The 21142-nt window shown below is 38.3% G+C and overlaps 1 protein-coding gene across 8 annotated transcripts in view; it reads left to right on the top strand.

The window, feature by feature from the left end:
• Positions 1–21142, top strand: part of LOC122832862 (spectrin beta chain, non-erythrocytic 4-like) — a 78807-nt gene that overhangs the window by 41768 nt on the left and 15897 nt on the right. For 7 of the 8 annotated variants that reach the window (XR_006370883.1, XR_006370882.1, XM_044120039.1 and 4 more), the window contains 9 exons: positions 2455–2601; positions 10856–11119; positions 12281–12505; positions 13858–13947; positions 14752–15030; positions 16178–16308; positions 16979–17183; positions 18503–18748; positions 20125–20259. Coding sequence is in view for 6 of the 8 variants with exons in the window: in XM_044120039.1 (XP_043975974.1) it covers positions 2455–2601; positions 10856–11119; positions 12281–12505; positions 13858–13947; positions 14752–15030; positions 16178–16308; positions 16979–17183; positions 18503–18748; positions 20125–20259 (1722 nt within the window). In the remaining 2 variants the exon portion in view is untranslated. Of the gene's footprint in view, positions 1–872; positions 1050–2454; positions 2602–10855; positions 11120–12280; positions 12506–13857; positions 13948–14751; positions 15031–16177; positions 16309–16978; positions 17184–18502; positions 18749–20124; positions 20260–21142 lie in introns of those variants that run through there. The other variant, XM_044120044.1, reaches the window with a different exon arrangement.

Here is a 21142-nt window from a genome sequence, read left to right as displayed (position 1 = left end):
TTAGTGTACATGAGGTTGATTGACAGCGCTAAGACACGCCTCCTGGCTCTGATTGGCTGTTTTTGGTCAGGAGCGTTGCATTGCTTCAATTGTAGCTCATGCAGGAGGGGAAGGAGGTTGATCTTTTCACACACAGGTTATCAGTAGTTGCATTTTAATTACAAATCTTTGTCTACTTTCTGCTAATGTCGAAAAATTACAATTTCATAATTGTGGTATTTCCATTAAATAAAATATTTAATAAAAATCACACGTGATTAAGCTTGTTCACTCAATAAGTCATTAAAATAATGACAGCGATGAACTTTTTATGAACTGTGATGCTGTGAGAGCTCTGGTGGAGGAAAAAATAAAATAATAATAAAAATAAAAATCATTATCTTACTACCACTTCCTGTTGTCTTCTTCATGGTTTTCGCCTGTAGTAACATCCAGCGAAATATGAGGCGAAAAAGTGTTTCGAAATGGCTGAAAAACCACCTCATCCTAACTTTATATATATATATTTATATATATATAAATAAACGTGACTTTTAAAAAAAATTGCTTGTCTCTATGAAGCGAATCTATTTTGTGGTTGATAGAAACGCAGCCACCGTCATGACATGGTGACAGTTTGAACAAACCTGTAAAAAACAGATGATCGGTACCTGCCGTCCCGGACTGCTCGGTCCTCCCCGCCTCCATCCCACCGAGCATCCGGCTCAGTCACAGACGGAGCAATGCAGGGGAGGGGCTCGGCTCTGTGCCATTTTATTGTTGTTTTTTCTTTTTTGGGAGGAGTGTGTCTCTCTCCTCTCACTCCTCCGTCACTGATCCACCCCCATTCCCGCATCCTCTCCTTTCTGAGCGAGTCTTTGGCACCAGAGGAAGTCTCTCCACTGCTGGTTTCATTTTCCTCCCAGCTTTTTTTTTTTCCATCTCCGCTTCCGTGTTTTCTGAATAGAGGAGCATCTTTGCATGTCGGCGGAGGAGCGAGGATGCGGACATCGGAGGCTGCAGCCTGCAGCTGCCCCTACCCAGCGGGCTGCTGCCGTTAACCGCCGCTGGTAAACCAGATTTCTTCCTCTCGGCTGAGTGAGAGCAGAACATGGAGATGCTGAGAGTATCTGATGGGTTTTTACATTAAATGTGCAGATCGCAGCCTGAGTGGGAGCGGGGGTGTGCTCGGTGTTCGAGTCTGCGTAGGTGATGGTGGGTGGGGGGAGATACTGGAAGCTGTTATGCTGCACATGTGAATTCCTGCAGCCATGTTTGTTGTTACACGTGTGTCAGGCTACATGCGCCGTGCGTCATTAACCGTGACCTTGTATTTTAACTAGAAAAGCCGTAAAAATATGAGGTAAAAATGCAAAAAAACATTTTATTTATGCTGACGTGAATCTCTTCTGCACTAAATATGTTTAATAATCAATAGTTCTGCTCTGCATCTTTTGATAAGAGTGTTTTGATCTTCCAGAAATTTATCTGAGCGTCAATAGCTGCGTTTTCATTGACCAAATAATTACAATAATTGTGTTTTACTTTTTATTTATTGTTTTTATTGACAACATTTTTGTATTTAAGTCATTTTAATTGTGTGATAGCACACATTCTAATAACATCAACATGTTAGTAGGTTATCATGCTAATAACAACCCATACACTGAAGGTAGCAATAGCAGCTAAAGGTTACCTTAATGCTACTAGGATACCAAAAAGTCTCCTTTCTGTATCCTTACTTGCCTCGCAGTGTCGTAAGCTGAACTTTGCATGCTAAATGTCAGTGTTACTCAACATGCTGGTGATCCTACTGGTAGTGTCGACATGCTCGTCTCTCATCATGCTAGCACTAGCCTTATGGCATCACTAACAGGGATGTAATTCAACGTTTTGGGCGAGAGGCAGAGTCACCCTGGGCAGGTCGCCAGTCCATCGCAGGATGTTGGTTTTATATGTTAATATTAATAATAACTGATAAATAGTCACATGATCGTCAGTCGGTTGTTGCCACTGGGGCAAAGCGGTGAAGACAAAATGGTAAATGGACTGAACTTATAGAGCACTTCTCCAGAGTCACATTCATCTGTTCACACTAACAAACATTTATACAGAGATCGGTAGGCAATTTGCCCAGAGGCATATCGACATGTGGCAGGAGGAAGCTGGAATCGAACCTACAACCTTACGATTGCAAGAGGACGCCTCTGCCCACAGAGTCGACAACCGGAACCATAGTTGGAGACGCTGAAAGTTTTTTAATGACTTACCGCATAAATGAACATATTCAGACGTGATTTTAATTGTATTTCTTATTTAGTGGAAACGATGCAACTGCGAAGCTGTGTGTTTTTTTGTTTTGTTTGTTTTTTGACATTAGTAGAAAATGGACAAAGTTATGGGCACATTTGCAGCAGAAGTGCAGCTAACTCATGGTTCCTCTCCTCCTCCTCCTCTGTCGTCTTCTCTCTCCAGCTGGGGGACTGGGTGTACGAAAAGATGCTGATGGCGAGGGACAGCAGCCGAGACGAGACCCAGAAGCTGCACAAGAAGTGGCAGAAGCACCAGGCTTTCATGGCCGAGCTGGCCCAGAACAAGGAATGGCTGGATAAAATCGAAAAGGTGAGTGGCGCCATCAGAAAATGTAGCTTTCCTGCCTGGAGCAAACATTTTTGGGTCACTCCACTGCTGAGTGCATTCTCCCTCTGCTCAGCTACAGCAGGTTGGAGCCGTTTTCAGAGATTCTTGATCCCACAGAAATTTTTCACAGCGGAGATTTTTCACTTCGATCTTCATAAGATCTCTATAATGTATGCTGTTTTTATTCTGACTCTGCCCGTTTACTGTATAAATGTCTTCTTTTGTTGATATTTTTTTTATTTCTTTTAATGGAAGAAAAATCTTGTTTATCTCAGGATAAAGGATCAAATTTAGCTAATATGCTAATTCCTGCATATTTACAGTGCCATGAAAGCAGTAATATTAACTAGGTCTGTCACAGTAACAAATTTTGCTCGATGATAGATTGTCCCAGAAGTTATTGCAAGGAATGACAATATCTTTGTTTTGAGACAATTTTCCAGTAACATATTGGTAACAGCATAATAATAATGCAAGAACACATTCTCAAAGATCAATAAACTTTAAAATCTAGTCAACATTTATCACAGTGACTGGCCTCAATAAACAAAACAGAAACAACAAATAAAATTTATGAAGTCTCTGTAAACAAAGTTATACTTAAAAAAAGAATCTAGTTGAGATAAAAAACACCAGACTGAAGACTTTTAGCAGGCAGTTTTTGGTAGAAATAGAGAAACAATAAGTAATGCAAATGGAAATTATTGAGCTTGTTTTAATTTATCATGCAGGCCTGAGCAACACAGTTGGTCTACAAATAAAACAAACAACAATTAAGACATTAAAGCTGAGTAAAAAGCAAGAAGAAAATTAGAAAATATTTTAAAAGAGAAAGACAATCTGTAATGTTCAGTAATGTTTATAAATTTTGTAGAAACAAACACTCTCAAAATCTACGTATATTTTTACTATCCAGTGTTTGATGATATAAATAGAACATGCCTTTCCTCTCCCAAACACCAGGGGGTGCTGCAGAACACTCTGCTTCCTCTGACCCTGTGATTATTTTTCTGGGACACTCAACATAAAAAAAACAACCTCCTGGGAGTTTGATGTGAGGTAATTAATCTGGGGAAATGATAGCATGGATGGCATGAAAAAGGAGCAGCTCTGCAAGCAAATGTCACCTTGGCTTGGAGCTTACACATAACACACACACACATAACACACACACCCATACACACACACACGCCCACACACACACAAATGATTCGTTTAAAAGTGTACAAATCAAAGAAATGTGGCACAAATCTCCAGCTGCACTGAGGGGTGATGGTTTTACACGTCTGGGTCAATGTCACAGCAGCGAGTCAAAGGTGTGAACGCGACGTTACGAAGTCTTCGCTTCAACTGACCCGATTACATCCGTGTCCGATTCAGACTGGAGCCTGAACAAAGAAACAGATCAGACGCAAAGTTCATGCTTAAAATCCCTTTTTTATCTCTTAAAATCTGCTGGTTAGGTGTATCACGGATTTATAGAGAAACCCATTATTCTATGGAAGAATGACACTGCCAAAATTTAAATGTAGAAATAAAACCTCAGAGGTTTTAACTAATTTGATAAAATTCTCTCTCTTTTTTTTTTAGATGTCTTGGAAACTAAATTATCTGGGAGCACGTTTGTTAGCTCCAGTATGGAACCATTCCAAATATATGTTCTCAAAATATATATTGAGAAATGACAATTACTCATTATATTTTCTAAAATTTCCAGCCTTATTGTTATTTGATGTCAATTGGCTTTTATGCTGAATATTTTATAGTATGAATGTTTATTCTTCCTGTTGCTGTATGTTTTTATTTTGGGTCCAGCTTGTTTTCTTTTCTTACCAGCTTCAGTTAGCATCTTCACAGGAAGCGGACTATTTTGCAGTCGTAAGCCACTACAACCAAAACAAACTCGCTAATCTAGCGTTAGCGGGTGAAATGGCTTGTGATCTTTAGCCAAAGATTAAAGAGAAATTCTACAACCACTGAAATCTGATCCTACTCCAGTTTTGTTTCTATTTGGTGAAGAAGGAAGCTGCGCTCAGTGTCTTTTTGTGTTGTTTCCTTCAGTGGATCTTGGTGCAGCGCCCCCCACAGGCGAGGAGGGGAACAGGTTGCTCAAAGGGTTTTGTTGCTTTGACTCAGAGAGAAAGAGAGCCACAGCAGCTGGAAATGAAACAGATGTTGCGATTTTGGTCCGATTGTACTGGACTATCAGTTGATTTTCATTCAGGAAGTTAAAACTTTTAATACCAAATAACACAATGGCTGATGGAGGTTCTGGTTCAGTGAGCAGAGGAGACGTGATTCGATGCGCATCGTTCACCTTTCCTTGACGTGTCGGCTGCTAGTGCCTGGGGCAACATGTCTCCTGTTTTATGGGCTTTTGATGGTTGCCAGGCAGCAGCTGGCCAATCAGATCTCTCGCCTCCTTCCTTCCCCTTTCTGCCATGCATGAAGGTCATTCCTACATCCCGTCTTGTTCCCGCTTCCTGTTCCCTCTAACTCGTGGTTTCCTTTCAGTTTCCGTTCTAGACTGTGAACCAGAATCTAGTTGAGATCTGCTTTTGTCGAAGGTTTTCCAACTGCTTGGATTTACTCTGGAGAAACCTTCAGTCGAAAAACAGAAAACACCCTTTGAGAAATTCCTTTACTGGGCAGTAACAGCCATTAATGTTTATATTTATCTCTGAATTATATCGATAGATGTGGTATATTGGAGATTAAATCAGCTCTGCACAGCCAAGCGCCAGTCAGAAACTGGAGTTCGGGATGTAAAACTTAAAAATCTGGGAGTATCCATCAGCTGGACTGGAGGTGCGTCTCTGGGAAATGTTTTAATGTGGGATTTTTTTCGGCTTATTTTTAGATATTTGTCACTTCAGAAGCCTAACAATCGTTGGTTGTTCATATTATTGTAGAGTGGTCTGCAAATTTGGGCTTGAAATGCCACATCTTTCACTGTTTTTCATTGTTTAAAAGTAACGCTGAAACGATTAATCGGATTAATCATGATTAATCGATTATTAATCGATTAATTATTAAAGATTTTATTGTTGTTTCAGAACACATACGTACATAAACCCTTCCAACGTCTCTCACACCCTCTCAAAACAAGCCAAACCAAAATAAAACAAAACAACCAGGTCAGCGCATATCAAATCAAAGGTTTCACAGAAGATCAGCGAATACAAACATCCTCGGTGGTAGCAGAAACAACCTCAGTACACAGAAGTAGTCACTTGTCAGTATTTTCCAAAACAGCAGTTCATTAGAGGAGTTTATTTGTCCAGTATTGCAGCAGAGGAAACAGCTCCAGGATTTCCTGAAGCTTTCTGTCATTTTATAGTTTGACCAACATTTGTTCATATGAAAACATTAATTCCAACCAGCTTTTAACATTCCTAACAGTTGTAGATTTCCGTAGTCTGAGGATTATTCCCCGCCTGCACCACGGTGCTTTTTGATATATTAGGCATCACCGTTTGATCCCCAAAAAGCACAGTCTGGGTAACATGGTTGCCTCCACACCTATCCACTTTCCAATGTGTTTTCCAGAATGGAGAAATGCATTTACAATCTCAGATCACGTCTAAAGTTTCCTGATTCCGTTTTGCATTTCCAGCAGAGGTTATTGTTGAGGTGACCCATTTTATGAACCCTGGATGGGTGAAATAAAATCTACGTACCATTTTATAGTACATACATTTTCCTTTAGATTCTTTAATATATTTCACATTATTTGACATTATTCTAAACCATTCGTCAGCACTGACAATGCAGCCAAGGGCTTCAGACTTTTACATACATATTTTTTCATAATTATTGAAATAATCAAGTAATTGTTAACTGCTGTACAGAGACTCAAAAAGATCAGTTGCTGAAACACACAGTATATTTATGTTAAGTCCAGCAGAAAGCTTTTTACATGTACAAGTATTTATTTAGCTGCAGACGCACAAATGTTTATATTCTCATTTTAAAAAAGGAATTAGATTATTTGTTTATTCGCATATTTTAGGGAATTTTAATATTGCATATAAAGGCTTAAATGAAAAAGCTGCAATATGTGCCAAGTTGTTTCAGATTAGTCGATTAATCGTTAGAATAATTGTTGCTTTTCAGCAAAAGTGTTGTTTTATGTATTAATTGTTTTCATGCGAAATGAATCCAGCCTTTCCTTGAGAGAAAACTAAAGATGGTGAAAAGTTTGCAAAATGTGCCATATTCTTAATCCGATTAATCGATTAATCATTAGAATAATTGTTCACTGCAGCCCTATTCAAACGCTGCAAAGATGTTGTTTTATTTATTAGCTGCTGTCATGTGACGTAAATCCAGTCTTTCCTTGAGAGAAAACTGAATAAAAGGACAAGAGACGGTGAAGAGGGAGTAAAGGAAGCAAAGCGCCTCCAGTAGTAGGTGTTACTGTACTACAGAGATCTGGATCTATAAAGCTGACGTTTGCATTGTTCTGAATGCTTAATGCGGTGTTTAATCAATAAATGATGTTCTGTTGCTGCAGAGTGACTGGACTTCCTCAACAAGACGCCAGTCTGGATGGGCAGCTTTCAAATCCCAACATTTTTGTGAACCTGTCTTAATGCAAAATACCAACTTCAGACAGAAGCTGATTTTATAGCGTTTGTTTCCGTAGTTGCAAAATAAAGAAACGACTTTAAGTTTATGTTTTGGCTAAGATAGAAATTACAAAATGTTTCTCTCACTGCCTAGGATTGTATTTGGTTTATAAAGGGAGTTGATTTGTTTTGCCTGAAAATGTAAAGTTTAAATCTTGCGTTGCTTCAGGGGAGAGAGATGCAAAGAGAGTGTGCTGCACTTTTAAGCCTAAACCCTTTGGGATTTTGATTCTCACTCTGTTTAATAATTAGCTGACCTCATTAACTTTAAGAAGGACAAAATCAGCTGCTTCTTACTTCATCTATTTTCACTCACTTTCTGACATTCTTATTCACTTTCTGTTGTATTTGTTTGTTTGGAGAGGCTGCACACAGTCATTAACAAAATAGGTTTCAGACTATTTTTAGAGAAGGTAAGTACATCCTTGCTGCCTGTGCAGCAATTAAGAGAAAATTGCTTACAAAATGCATTTAATTAACTGATCATCGTCCTCGATGTGACCACATTTTCTGAGTTTTTTTGTCTGGAGTGTTCAGGTGTTGGTTACACCATCAGCAAAATCCTTAGAGAATAAACCGTCGCTGACGTACATGTGGAAAACTGCTCTGGAAAAACTGCAGCTCACTGCAGAGCTCCAACTCAGAGACTACAGACAGTAGTTAGCTTGCTTAAGTTCTGGAAAGGACAATACACAGTGGTGGGAAACGCTAACTGAAAAGACGCTAAAGCTCTAATCACAAACATTAGTTATGCTAAAGCCGCAGCTACACAAACACGGTATTTAGCGGCTCCTCCAGACTAGCCCACAGCAATTAGCAAACACCTGGTGGTACTGCTCAGCTCATTATAGCAGCTACTTCTCAGAGCTACGCTGGTAAAAACATGGCTCCTTTAACAGAGGAGCCATGTTGTGATGAATTCCTCAAGGCGGAGTTTCCGAAAGAATTTATTATCGGTATTATCTTCTTTCTAGGCACAAAATGTCATTTTATAGCATAATCAACTAACTGTTGAATTTAGTTGTTATAAAAATGCTACATATATCAAATATGACTTAAAGAAATTTTACTTTCTGATTTAATGCCTTGACGGCGTCTGACGTCTGTATCTGTAAGAAGCTCCTGCTCTCTAAAGCTCCACCTACAGGAAGTTATGCCATCATGGCTTCTCTATTAATCCTTTAACAGCATTTTTACCAGCGTTTCACTGAGAAGCAGCTCTTATATTGAGCTCAGCAGTTCCACCAGGTGTTTGCCAGTTGCTGCTAGCTAGTCTGAAGGAGCCGAGTTGGGGAGGAGCTGTTCCTTGAAGGCGGGACTACGTCCAACCGGACGTTTTAGAGCTTAATGGTTGCCATGGAGATTAAAGGATTTCTCAAACGTGCATGAAGGAATCCAAGCAACACTGCAGGTTTGTTTTTGACGAGGGAATAACTTTATAACATGACGTAAAGCTAAAAAATTTGTTTGTATTTTACATAATACTTCCCCTTTAAAGAGAGAGAGGCCCAATTTCAAGGCATTAAATTGCAAAGTTAGATTTAACATGTAGCATTTTGAAACAGCTGAAGTTAACATAGTTGCTTGATTGTGCATGATACTGCTTCTTTAATAGTTTTGTTGTTGCTAAATCAGTTTCCCAGCTCAGTGGGAAACAGACATGCGTCTCCATAGAAGAGGGTTTTCCTCTTGGCAGTGGGATTTGTGCAGATGATTAGTGCAGCAGAGGCTCCCAGCCTGAACATGGCAGCTGCAGCAGCAGCAGCAGCAGCAGCAGCAGCAGCAGCAGCTCGGAGCGGAGGGTGAAGCTGCTCCAGCCCACGCCACGCTCCCACTCACTGCAGCCGATGCCCGTAAAAAGCACAACAGCACAATGAAAGCTGACCTAACACACTCACACTGGGACATGCAGGGATGTAGAGTGTGTAAATGAAGGTTTACAGTTAAATACATTAACTTTGATGCTCTCTCTGTTGATGTGTTTGTTAATGTGCAAAGATTACGCACTAATATTACGGCTGAATTGGCTCCTAAAACCATAATTTCCCTGCAGTCGGAGCAGTGCTGTGTGGATGTAAGTGATTCAGGCTGGGTGTTGTCCGCTGTGGATGATGAGTCACTGCGCTGGTCTAAATCTACCCCCCTGCGAAGCTCCAAATGTTTAAAACCTCTCTCTTTGCCACTGAAAAAGATCAGAAATGATCATTTTAACCTGATTTAAAGGGGAGGTATCGTTTGTTTTCCAGGCATGTACGTGAGATTTTACCTCACTGCAAAAACACAAAATCTTACCAAAGTACTTCTGGTCTAGTTAAAGACAAAACTGACTTATAAGTAACTTTTCAGGAATATTTAGTAGCTTGTTTTAAGTCAATAATGTCCTAATATTAATGAAAAGTTACTAATTCCACTGGTAGATTATTTCACTTGAAAAATGTGTTCTTATAAGTGAAATAATCTGCCAATAGAACTTGTAATATTTAATCAATACTTAAGAATTATTGACTCAAAGTAAACTCATATCTTTATTAAAAGTTACTTATAGGTCAGTTTTGTCTTATTTTAAGTGTACAAAGATATTGGACCAAAATTACTTGGTAAGGTAACTCTGGTCCACCTTCAAACACCAGTTTGGGTTGATGGGAACTCTGGTGCGGTTTGAATATATATGTGAACGCCAAGCAGAGAAGTTCAGTCCAAAAGCAGGAAAAGGATTACAGCGCAGGGCATTCTGGGTAAATAAAACTAAAGCAAACAGTAGAAATTGCTAAAAGTCTTTAGCTAAAGACTGAAAGAAATCCTCCAACCGCTAAAATCTGACATTACTCCATCTTTGTTTGCATTTTGTGAAGAAGGAAGTTGCTCTCAGTGTCTTTTTCGAAGGTTTTTGTGTCATTTCCCTCTGTGGTTCTCGGTGTAGCGCCCCCACAGGCGAGGAAGGGAACAGGTTGCTCATAGGGTTTGGATTATTTGACTCAGTGAAGTGTGAAAGTGAACCAGAGCAGCTGAAAATGTAACGAATGTTGAAATTTTGGTCCTAAATCGAACGGAGTCTACCTGACTGTGAGCTGTGAAAACAGTCTGTCTGATTCTTTTTCATTTAGGTTTTTTTTGCTTCTTTCTTCTTATTGATGTTCACTTTCCTATGAGTGTGATATATTTTACTTTTTTTACTTTATTTTTAATAATTCTACATACATTTACTAGCTGTACTATTAATTATGTAAGAAACTGGAGATATTTTCTTTATTTTTTTACGCCTTTTTTCCTCTGAAGCTTGTATAAAACACATTGGCTCTGCTGGATCGGTCTGAATTAAACAGGAGACGGATTTTAGTGCAGACTGGATTGAATGTAAAGTAAATGTGTTACATTCACCTGGTGGAGCAGGTGAATGTAAGGAATGATGGTGAGGTGAGGTTCAAAAGGAGCAGAAATCTGAAAAAGATGGGGGTGACGATGTCATCTGCACACCATGATGATAAAAAACCACAAAGGAAATGTGATGAAATTCAAAAAAACATTTTCAACCCCAGAATGAGTTAGGAATAACATTTTTCTATCTTTATTTCTTTAACACCTCTTTTCGTCTCTCGTCCAACCAGGAAGGGCAGCAGCTGATAAAGGAAAAGCCGGAGCTGAGCCCGGTGGTCCGGAAGAAGCTGGAGGAGATCCGGGAGTGCTGGCTGGACCTGGAGAGCACCACTCAGGCCAAAGCTCGCCAGCTGTTTGAGGCCAACAAGGCGGACCTGCTGGTTCAGAGCTACGAAAGCCTGGACCAACGGCTGGGGCAGCTGGAGGGGCAGCTGGCCTACGTGGACCAGGGTCAGGACCTCACCACCGTCAACAAGCAGCTCAAGAAACTACAGGTACGTGGAAATTTATGGCTTCCTGCTGACCTTGAAACCTAAAATTAACTGGTTTCCATTAGCAGTTAAAGGGGTTTGTGTGTCAGATATTTTTCTAATGTATTAAAGAAGCTTTAATTCATCAATCATTTAATTCTAATTCATTAAACACTAGCATTAGACATTATACACATTCTCAACATAAAGTTAGCTGCACTAACCCTAAAGGTCTCATAAACATTAATTCTGCTATTACTAATAGTATTTAGCTATTACTAATGCTAAACCGCTAGAACACGGTATTTAGCTATTACTAATGCTAAACCGCTATAACACAGTATTTAGCTATAGCTAATGCTAAACCGCTATAACACAGTATTTAGCTATAGCTAATGCTAAACCACTATAACACAGTATTTAGCTATAGCTAATGCTAAACCGCTATAACACAGTATTTAGCTATAGCTAATGCTAAACCGCTATAACACAGTATTTAGCTATAGCTAATGCTAAACCGCAATAACACAGTATTTAGCTATTGCTAATGCTAGAGTGCTGTAACACAGTATTTGGTGGAAGCTAATGCTAAATTGATAAATTGAACCACTTTGTGTCAATGACACGTCTCTTACAACATAGTATTATAGTAACTATATATAATTACTTTTTAAAAGTAACTTGCCCAACACTAATGTACGTAGAAATTAAATAATGACAGTGAAATTAGTAGATCTGTTTTTGTCTTGCTATCCACACTAACCCTTTTTATTGACTTGTCATTCCTAAACTTTTTATATATTTTTAAAGTTCTGTTGGTCCGTGCAGATTTCTCCCACATTGGTTATCTGGAGGCTTTTAGGCAGAACTTCCTCTTTCTTTTCTTTATCTTTTCACCTGGCGTCTCCTCTGCTGCTTACAGCTTCCTTTGGCACGCCTGCCACTTGCACTGCTTTACACCGCCATCTTAACTCCAAATCTAACTCCATTACCCAGAATCCATCCTGCTAAGTGGTACAGTAACCTTCATCACACCTCACGTCCATCTGCCATTTATCGTTTTGCTGATTTTTGGTCACATTTGTTTTGCATTTTTAGGGAAAAGTGGAACAAAAATGGTAAATTTCTGTTAAAATAACAACCATCCTACCGGTACATCTTCCTCTCCTTCTTCCTCTCTGTCAGACCATGGAGACCCAGATGGAGGAGTGGTATAATGAGGTGGGGCAGCTCCAGGTCCAGACGGCCTCCATCCCGCAGCAGACGCAGATCCAGGGCACGGTGGTGGAGCGGCAGGCCGCCGTGGAGACCAGGATGGCCCGACTCATCGAGCCGTTGAAGGAAAGGCGGCGCCTTCTTCTGGCGTCTAAGGAGGTCCATCAAGTTGGGCGAGACCTGGAGGACGAGATTGTGAGTAGGAGACACAGATCTTTAAGGACAAGGGAACAAAGTTAGGACTGCTCCTGCTTCACTGTGTGATTAGATTGAGATAATGTCACTTTATTATAAACGTCAGACTTTATCATGACCTTCTCTTTGTAATTTGAGTTTTCCCTATGCTTATGCTTCTTTGAACAGGTTAGAATTGGTCTATGGCCTATACAAAGTATGTTGATTTTTTTGTACAGAATTATTCTTACAATGAGATTTTATCCTGCTTAGTTCTGACTTTTTTGAGCTTCTTTCAGAATGAGCTGTTTTAGGGCTTCTGTCACTTTAAATCCAAATGAGCTGCTGCTGGTCACACCTCCCCAACTTACTATTTATTTATTTATTTATTTATTTATTTATGTGGGCTCTAGTGTCCCTTATATGACAGTAGGCTGACAGGAAAGGGGGAAGGAGAGGGAGAAAGACATGCGGCAAATGTCGGCTGGGTCCAGGAATCGAACCCGCGACGGCCGCGTCGAGGACTCAAAACCTCCAAATGTGGGTTGCGCTATCCCCTACGTCACCACAGCATGCCCCCCAACTTGCTATTGACAGATGCACTATTATATAACCATAGGTCTTTGAAAAGCAGAAGTAGAGCCTCCCGCACAACCAACAAGTTTGTGGTTCTGTACAGCAGTGACTGTACACTGTATTTGACTCCCCGGACTGCTAGCTAGTAGCTACCATTAATGTTCTGTCTTGTGGACTTGTGTCCTTTAAAAAGACTTTTAGTATTTTATTAGAATCACATCTTTTATGAGATTAACTAAATGTGGTACCGTACTGTACAAGTTCATGGGAAACTCTAATTTATTACTCTATTTTTCCTCACATTTGATAATTATTGCATACTTAATTTTTTTTTCTTTTGCATGATGGTTTTGATCTTTATTTATTATTATTCTACTTAAATGATATAATATTTTAACAATTACAAAGACATACAAAAAGAAATACAAATTCCGTCTCTGGAAGTATTTCTATTAATTACCTGATGGTACCGATCGTGCTTCTGGAACAGACTCTGATTGAGTTGCTAGGTAACGGTTGGAGTTCCCCTGGGGTTGCTAGGTAACGGTTGGAGTTCCACTGGGGTTACTAGGTCATGACACTGCGCCTGCTGATTTGTAAATTTACACTCTGGAGGTTTTTTTCAAACGGCTCATTTTACAGACACCAAAAAATCAAATTTATTCCAAAAAATGCCTGGATGTTTGTTTTTAAAACATTGTTTTTAGAAGCAACTGAGACCCAAATAGAAGTATAAAAATGTAAATTTTGCATAAAAGTTTTCCTTTGTCTTTAGTGTGTCCTGTTTGTTTCTGTAGTTGTGGGTCCAGGAGCGCCTCCCTCTGGCCATGAGCCAGGAGCACGGCTCATCGCTGCAAGCCGTCCAGCAGCTCATGAAGAAGAACCAGGTGAAAATCATTAGATGCTCATTAGAATTTTACATTTATTGATCTTTATTCTTCCATTATTATACCATTACCATCAATTAATTATAATTAAAAAACAACAGAAGGCAAGACAGCAACAAAAGACAAACCAGATCACGTTAAGCATTCTTCAAAATAAAAGACTTCCTCTCTCCAAATAAATTATTGTTTTGAAATATGTTTCAGCTTTTTGTAAAATTTTCATAAAATGTTCATAATTTTCATAAAATTAATTAATTTTATTAATTAATTTTATGAAAATTAATTAATTTTATTAATTAATTGAAAATTATCTCAATACAACAATATTATCATTTATCACAATAAATTCTGGGACAATTTATTGTACATTATATGTTAGTCATGGACATGATTACATAATTACAAAAAGCTGAAACATATTTCAAAACAATAATTTATTTGGATAGAGGAAGTCTTTTATTTTGAAGAATGCTTAACATGATCTGGTTTTGTTGCTGTCTTGCCTTCTGTTGTTTTTTTTGGTTGCTAAGATACGAACAGCTGTTGCCGTTGCTTGTTCAATAAAACCTGAACAGAAAATGTTCAGCTAAAACCTCTGAGCCTCCATCCGCCACGTATCAGAAGTGCAGTAGTTTGCCTAATTTCTGGGTCTAATTTTATGAATTTCTTGTTGTCAACGCATCACAAAGTGGGTCTTTGGAAATGCGATTCCTTTTGCTGTAACATTTTTATCACGCAAATAAAGATTCTGTTTTCAAACAGATGTGTAAATTGTTAAGCGAACAGTTTACTGTGTTGCTGCAGACGCTCCAGAGGGAGCTGGAGGGCCACAGGAATAGGATAGAAGACGTCCTGGAGAGGGCAGGGATCATCGCCACCATCAGGAGCCCAGAGGCCGACTGCGTCAGGGCGGGCCACGACCAGCTGGCCCAGCTGTGGGCCCTGCTGTGGGCCGAGACGGAGCGCAGGCAGCTGGTTCTGGACGCCATGTACCAAGCCCAGCAGTACTACTTCGACACGGCCGAGGTCGAGGCCTGGCTGAGCGAGCAGGAGCTGCACATGATGAACGAGGAGAAGGGAAAGGTGCTTCGGTTGATGCTTTACTGGAATACGAATGTTTGAGAGTCAGAAGCTGCATTTCCATTGAACGTATGATTGTGTAATTTGACATTTCAAAAATAAATTCACATAATGGAATAATGCTAGTTTGGAAATAAAATTAAGTTTTTTGATAAGTTTTGCAGATAGGATGAAGCAGGGGGGTTGGCCGTATCAAAATTGAATTAGTTTGAAAAACTTCAATGGAAACATTTTCTTTTTGCATCAAATGAGTCACATGATCAACTACCAATGTTGCCTCTTGCTGCGTTTCCATTGACCTTAAAATTGCACAATTTGGAATTTGGGAAATAAATGTCCTTAATGGAAATACGGCAATTAAAAAAACAAAACTAAAGAAACTAAAGTGTTTAATAAAAATAGGAAGAGTTGTTTTTTTTGGCTATATCGAAATTACTGTATTTTAATGGAAACACTTTTTTCGCGTCACATGATCACCAACAGAATGTTACTACTGGCGGAAACAACAAAGAGGACAAGGAAACGGAAATGGTTGGAGGTTGATGGCGCTGCACGTTTCTTTAATGACGTTCGATTTTAACTTCATTTCTTGGAAACATTAGCGACATTATAGGAATATTAATTAAGTTTTGTGCACACTTGTAAATTTTGTAAAACAGCACAATTTAAAAAATAAATTTGCTTAATGGAAGCGCACAAATTTAGAAAGAAATCGTTTACTTGTTAAAAGGTTTTGGCCCCAGGATGAGGTAGTTTTGACCATTTGCAATTGGTTTATTTCACAAAATAAACCAATTTTTATTGGTTTAAATAAAAACCAATTGATAAAATTGGTTTTTATCAATAAAAAAACTGTTTTTTTTTATTGAAAAAACTGTTTTATCACATCACAAGAGTCACGTGATCAATAAACAGATGTTACTACTGATGAAGAAGATGACAGGAAGTGGTAGGAGTTACCAGGTTTTTTAATAAATTATTATGTGAACAAATTTAACGTCCTGTGATTTTTAATTGCATTTCCTGTTTAATGGAAACGCTGCCGTTGCGAAATTGTGTTTTTTCAAGATCAGCAGAATATAGACAAAGTTTTGCAACCATTTGCTATGGAAACGCAGCGTCTATGAATAACTCCGCGTTTACACTTCAGGACGAGCCGAGCACGCTGCAGCTGCTGAAGAAACATTTGCTGCTGGAACAAACCATCGAGGATTATGCTGAGACCATCGGCCTGCTGTCGCAGCAATGTCGCCAGCTGCTGGAGATGGGACACCCAGACTGGTGAGCTCCATAACGCGTAATCTGACAGATTATCTCCCATCACAACCAGTCAGAGCAGCGAAACGTCCAAACGTTTAGCCGCATGGGCCAAAACTGTCCAGTTGAAACATTTATATTTTTGCCTCGTTTAATTTTTAATCATTTAATTTATTTGTGAGTTTAATTATTATTATTTTTATAACATTTCCCTGTTACTTTGACAGCTATAAGCAAACCAATATTTTAAAAATAAATATATAAAAAATAAATAAATGTATATAGTATATGTAATGAATATTTATAAAATAAATATAAAATGTACATATTACATTGATATAAACATGATATTAATTAAAGAAGTTGCATTTCTAAAAATATGCTTTCTGAGTTATTTTTTTGTCATAATAAGACTTTTGAAAAAACATTGTCTGACTTCAGCAGGAAGGGAACTTCATGTTATTATTGATCTGTAAACTTTGAATTTTTTTCAGAACAGGATGTAAATCGCTCATTATTTGAAAAGCTTCTTGTTTATTTATCTTAATTTATGTTTGAATTGAAATCTTCTCTTGAGTAAAACGTCTTATCGTCCCTATTTCCTAAGTAACATGAAACACATGGTTTGATAAAAGTTTATTCCACTGGACATTAAGAGATTTAAAGTTTCCTGTCTTTGTGCTTCCGCCCACAGCGAACGGATCAGCAAGCGCCAGTCGCAGATCGACCGTCTGTACGTGTCTCTGAAGGACCTGGTGGAGGAGAGGAAGAGCCGCCTGGAGCAGCAGTACTGGCTGTACCAGCTCAACAGGGAGGTGGACGAGCTGGAGCAGTGGATCGCCCAGAGGGAAGTGGTGGCCAGCTCGCCTGAACTGGGCCAGGACTTTGAGCACGTCTCCGTGAGTTTGCTTTTCACAAGTCTGGGTTTGAGGCGGGCATTTTGAATCTGGTTTTTTTTTTTATTATTTGTATATCTTCTGGGCTTTTTCTGCTGTTATTTTTGGATACCAAAAACATTTTAAAAAATAGTTGACATGCAGGACTGATTAAAGTTTGCAAAACTAATTTAATTTGACATGTTGATTATTTATTTTAAATATATTGTTTGACAAAATATAACATACTTTCCGATCGGAGGCCGTTTCCTGTTTCCTTTATTTAGCATTGGAGAACGGTTAAATCGACAATGACTGATAATAGTTATATAACGTTAAATGCTGTTGTTATTAACCTTTCCTTTAATTATAGCCTTAAGACAATCAGTATCCGTGAATTTTTCAGTCAGTAAAGATACACTGCTTCGAGTCATAAATGACGTTGTCTGACGTAACTGTGAAAAGGGTCCATTGCCTCGGAAAGGGAGGGAATCGCCATAGCAACCAGTGACTCAGCAGTTTCCTCTGTCACATTTCACCTTTACAAGCTCTTTGAAATTGAGAATTAAAACCTCAAAAAAAAAGATAAAATAGAATAAAGTTTATTAAAATAAGCCATAGTTGTATGATTTATAAAATAAAATATGTTATTTGTTGCCGCTGTGTTTTGTATTTAGTTCCCTGCTGGTATCAATATCAGTAGCTGGCTAGTCTGTGTTTAACTGTCTCTATTTATTTGACTATTTCTGTTATTGTTTCTATAAGTATTTTTGTTTTATAAGTTAGCTTTTAACTGTTTTGTTTTCTATGTTTGTTTAGTTATCAGTCTTTTATTTACTTATTTGTTAATTTCTCTGTTTGGTTTTTGCTTGCATTATTTTAGTAATTTATTTGACTCTTACTTGTTGGAAGTTTATTTAGTTATTGTTTGGCTTGTATTTACTTATTTATGTGACTGGTGTGTATAGTTATTTATCTTGAAGTTAGTTATCAAGGTATCAGTGTATTTGTTGTCTTGTTTGCATTATTTTAACTATTTATTTTGACAGTTGTATGTTTTATTTATTATTTTTTCTTTTATTTATTTGTTAGTTTATTATAAATGGTTTTATTCTACCATTTCTGACATTTGCAGGTACACAGCATTTCGCCACCCATAATGTGAATATGTCATGCTTTGCTTGCTTTCTCTCTTAGTCCCAACTTTATATAATTATATCTTGCTATAAAAATAATAAGATGTTTTAGTTATTTGCTGTAGGTGAACACTTAGTAAATAGCATCTCTAATTATTATATGACAAATAAAAACAATAGTTTATTTCATTTTTGAAATGCTTCCAGGTCCTCCAGGAAAAGTTCACAGAGTTTGCGTCGGAGACAGGAAATGTGGGGCAGGAGCGCGTGACGGCCGTCAATCAGATGGTGGACGAGCTCATTGACTATGGTCACTCTGAGGCCGCCACCATCGCCGAGTGGAAGGACGGGGTCAACGAGGCCTGGGCCGACCTGCTGGAGCTCATGGAGACCCGAGCGCAGATGCTCGCTGCTTCTCACCAGCTGCACAAGTTCTTCTCCGACTGCAAAGAGGTAAAACAAAGACAGTAGCTGAGTTTCCGTTTCAAATCTGTGTAAGTCTTTGTCGATTTTCTGCTAGTGTCAAAAAACCCCCACAATTCCATAATTGCGGTGTCTCCATTAAATAAGAAATGTAATTAAAGTCACACGACAACTCATTAAAAATCATGTCAGTTGGAGGAAATATATTCATACTTGAGCGTTCATCATCTATCAGCCAATCAGAGGAGATGTTTGCGTCTTGTTTATATGTGTGAGCGTCGAGCCCCCTGAGGTGTTGGAGCAGATGTGTTTTGGGGAAATTGTAGTCGGCCATTTTATATTAGAGCCATGGGTTTAACACGTTGGAATGGCATAAAAACATCTTTTGAACTTTGTGGTGCTGTGAGCTCTCTGGTGGAACCAGAAAATACTAAAAGAAACCATCATCTTCCTACAACTTCCTGTCGTCTTCTTTGGCATTTCTACCAGTAGTAACATCCTGCTATTGATAATGTGACTCCTGTGATTCCAAAAAAGTTTCCATTGCAGTTTTGCAAAATAAATCTATTTTGATACAACCAAAAAACCACCTATGGCTAAAAGTTTATCAAAAAATTTGATTTTTTGTTTGTTTTTTTTCCCAAAATTGCCATGTTTCTGTTAACCAAATTTAATTTCGGAATACCAATTTATGCAGATTTACGGTCAATGGAAACGCAGTGTGTTAGTAGACGACTAAATCAAAAATAGTAAAATATAAATTAACTATCTCAACAATTTAGCATTTTACAAACAAAATCCAAACACAAATTAATAAAAATGAACTCTGGTCCACCTACAAACATCCGTCTCGGTTCTGATGAAGTGAACTCTAGTGCAGTTTGAAAACATATGTGCACGCCAAGCGTATTGGAGACTGCTCCAAAAGCAGGAAGTGGTCTACAGCACAAGGCATTATGGGTAAATACAACCAAAATAAACGGCTTAGGCTAGCGGTAAAAATGTCTCATGGTTTTTTACCAAAGACAAAAGAGAAATCCTACAACTGCTAAAAGTTGCCACCACTCCATTTCTGTTTCTATTTTGTAAAGAAGGAAGTTGCTCTCAGTTCTTTTCATGTAGTTTCCTTCAGTAGTCCTGTGGACAGCGCCACCACAGGTGAAGAGGGGAACACGATTTTCAATTAGTTTGGGTCTGTTGTCAGTTTGTATTGTGAAAGTGAACCACAGCAGCTGGAAACGTAACAAAAGCTGCAACTTTGGTCTCAATCAAACTGATTCTACTGGCTAGATGTGAAAACAGGCTTAATAAAGAATCTTTCTTTTTAAAATTTCTGCAAAGCACTCTAGTTGTTTGATTCTAAAGTGTATTAGGTCTTTATTGTTTTGGTATTTCTTAATTTCCAGATCTTGGCCCAGATTGAGGATAAGCACCGGCGGCTCCCAGAGGTCCGGGCTCGGCAGGGCAGCACATCCAACACCAGCACGCTGCAGAGGCTCCTGCAGAGCTTCGAACAGGACATCCAGCTGCTGGTCACTCAGGTACAGCAGACACTCGCTGCCTGTCCTGGCATCTATGCGCTCTACATCTGGAAACTGGTGGGAGGCTTTACATTGTTTCTTGTTTGACTTTTTAAACCTTCATTTACAGTCCTGTACGAACGTGAAGAGAAAGTGAACGGAAAGTCAGACTTATTAAAAATTAAAGAGAAACTCTTGTCTAAATTTACCAAATTCCAAGGAGAACCTCTGCAGTACTTACATAGACGGATAAAATTATTGGTTCCTGTTTGTTAAAAAAAGGTCACTGAAATAACTTGAAGCAATAATAGATTCAAATTTACCAAAAATTAACGAATGAAAATCAGACGATGCTTTAGGATAATGGAAAAAAAACAACTAATGAAACAAACCTGGACAAAAATAAATACTGCTATCTCAACTGCAAAAGCAAAACATCAAAGTTCTTTTGGTTTAGTTTCTTTATTCACTTGAATTAAGACAAAACCAACTTACAAGTAACTTTGGAGCAAAAAGGAGCTTGTTTTAAGTCAATAGATTCCTTAAGATAGATAAAAAAAAGTTCTACATTATTTAACATTTTTCCTTTGTTATAGGTGAAATAACCTGCCAGTGGCACTAGAACTCTTTCATCAATATTAAGGAATAATTTATTTTAAATAAACTCCTTCTTGCTCCAAAGTTACTTAAGTTAGTTTTGTCTTAATTTAAGTGAATAAAGAAACTAAACTAGGTAAGATTTTATGTTTTAAACGTGGTTGAAAAGTGTTTTTTGTTGTAACCATAGACTTTTTGCATATATATTTTGTTCCTAAAAATGGAAAAATGTTCCTATCAAAATCTTTGATTCAGAGATTGTAGCTTTTGTTTAAGACTAATTTATTATTAAAATGAATACTTATTT

This window comes from Gambusia affinis, linkage group LG06 (genome assembly GCF_019740435.1).
Source record: "Gambusia affinis linkage group LG06, SWU_Gaff_1.0, whole genome shotgun sequence".
Classification (NCBI taxonomy): domain Eukaryota; kingdom Metazoa; phylum Chordata; class Actinopteri; order Cyprinodontiformes; family Poeciliidae; genus Gambusia; species Gambusia affinis.
This window is presented reverse-complemented; position numbering and strand designations above follow the sequence as displayed.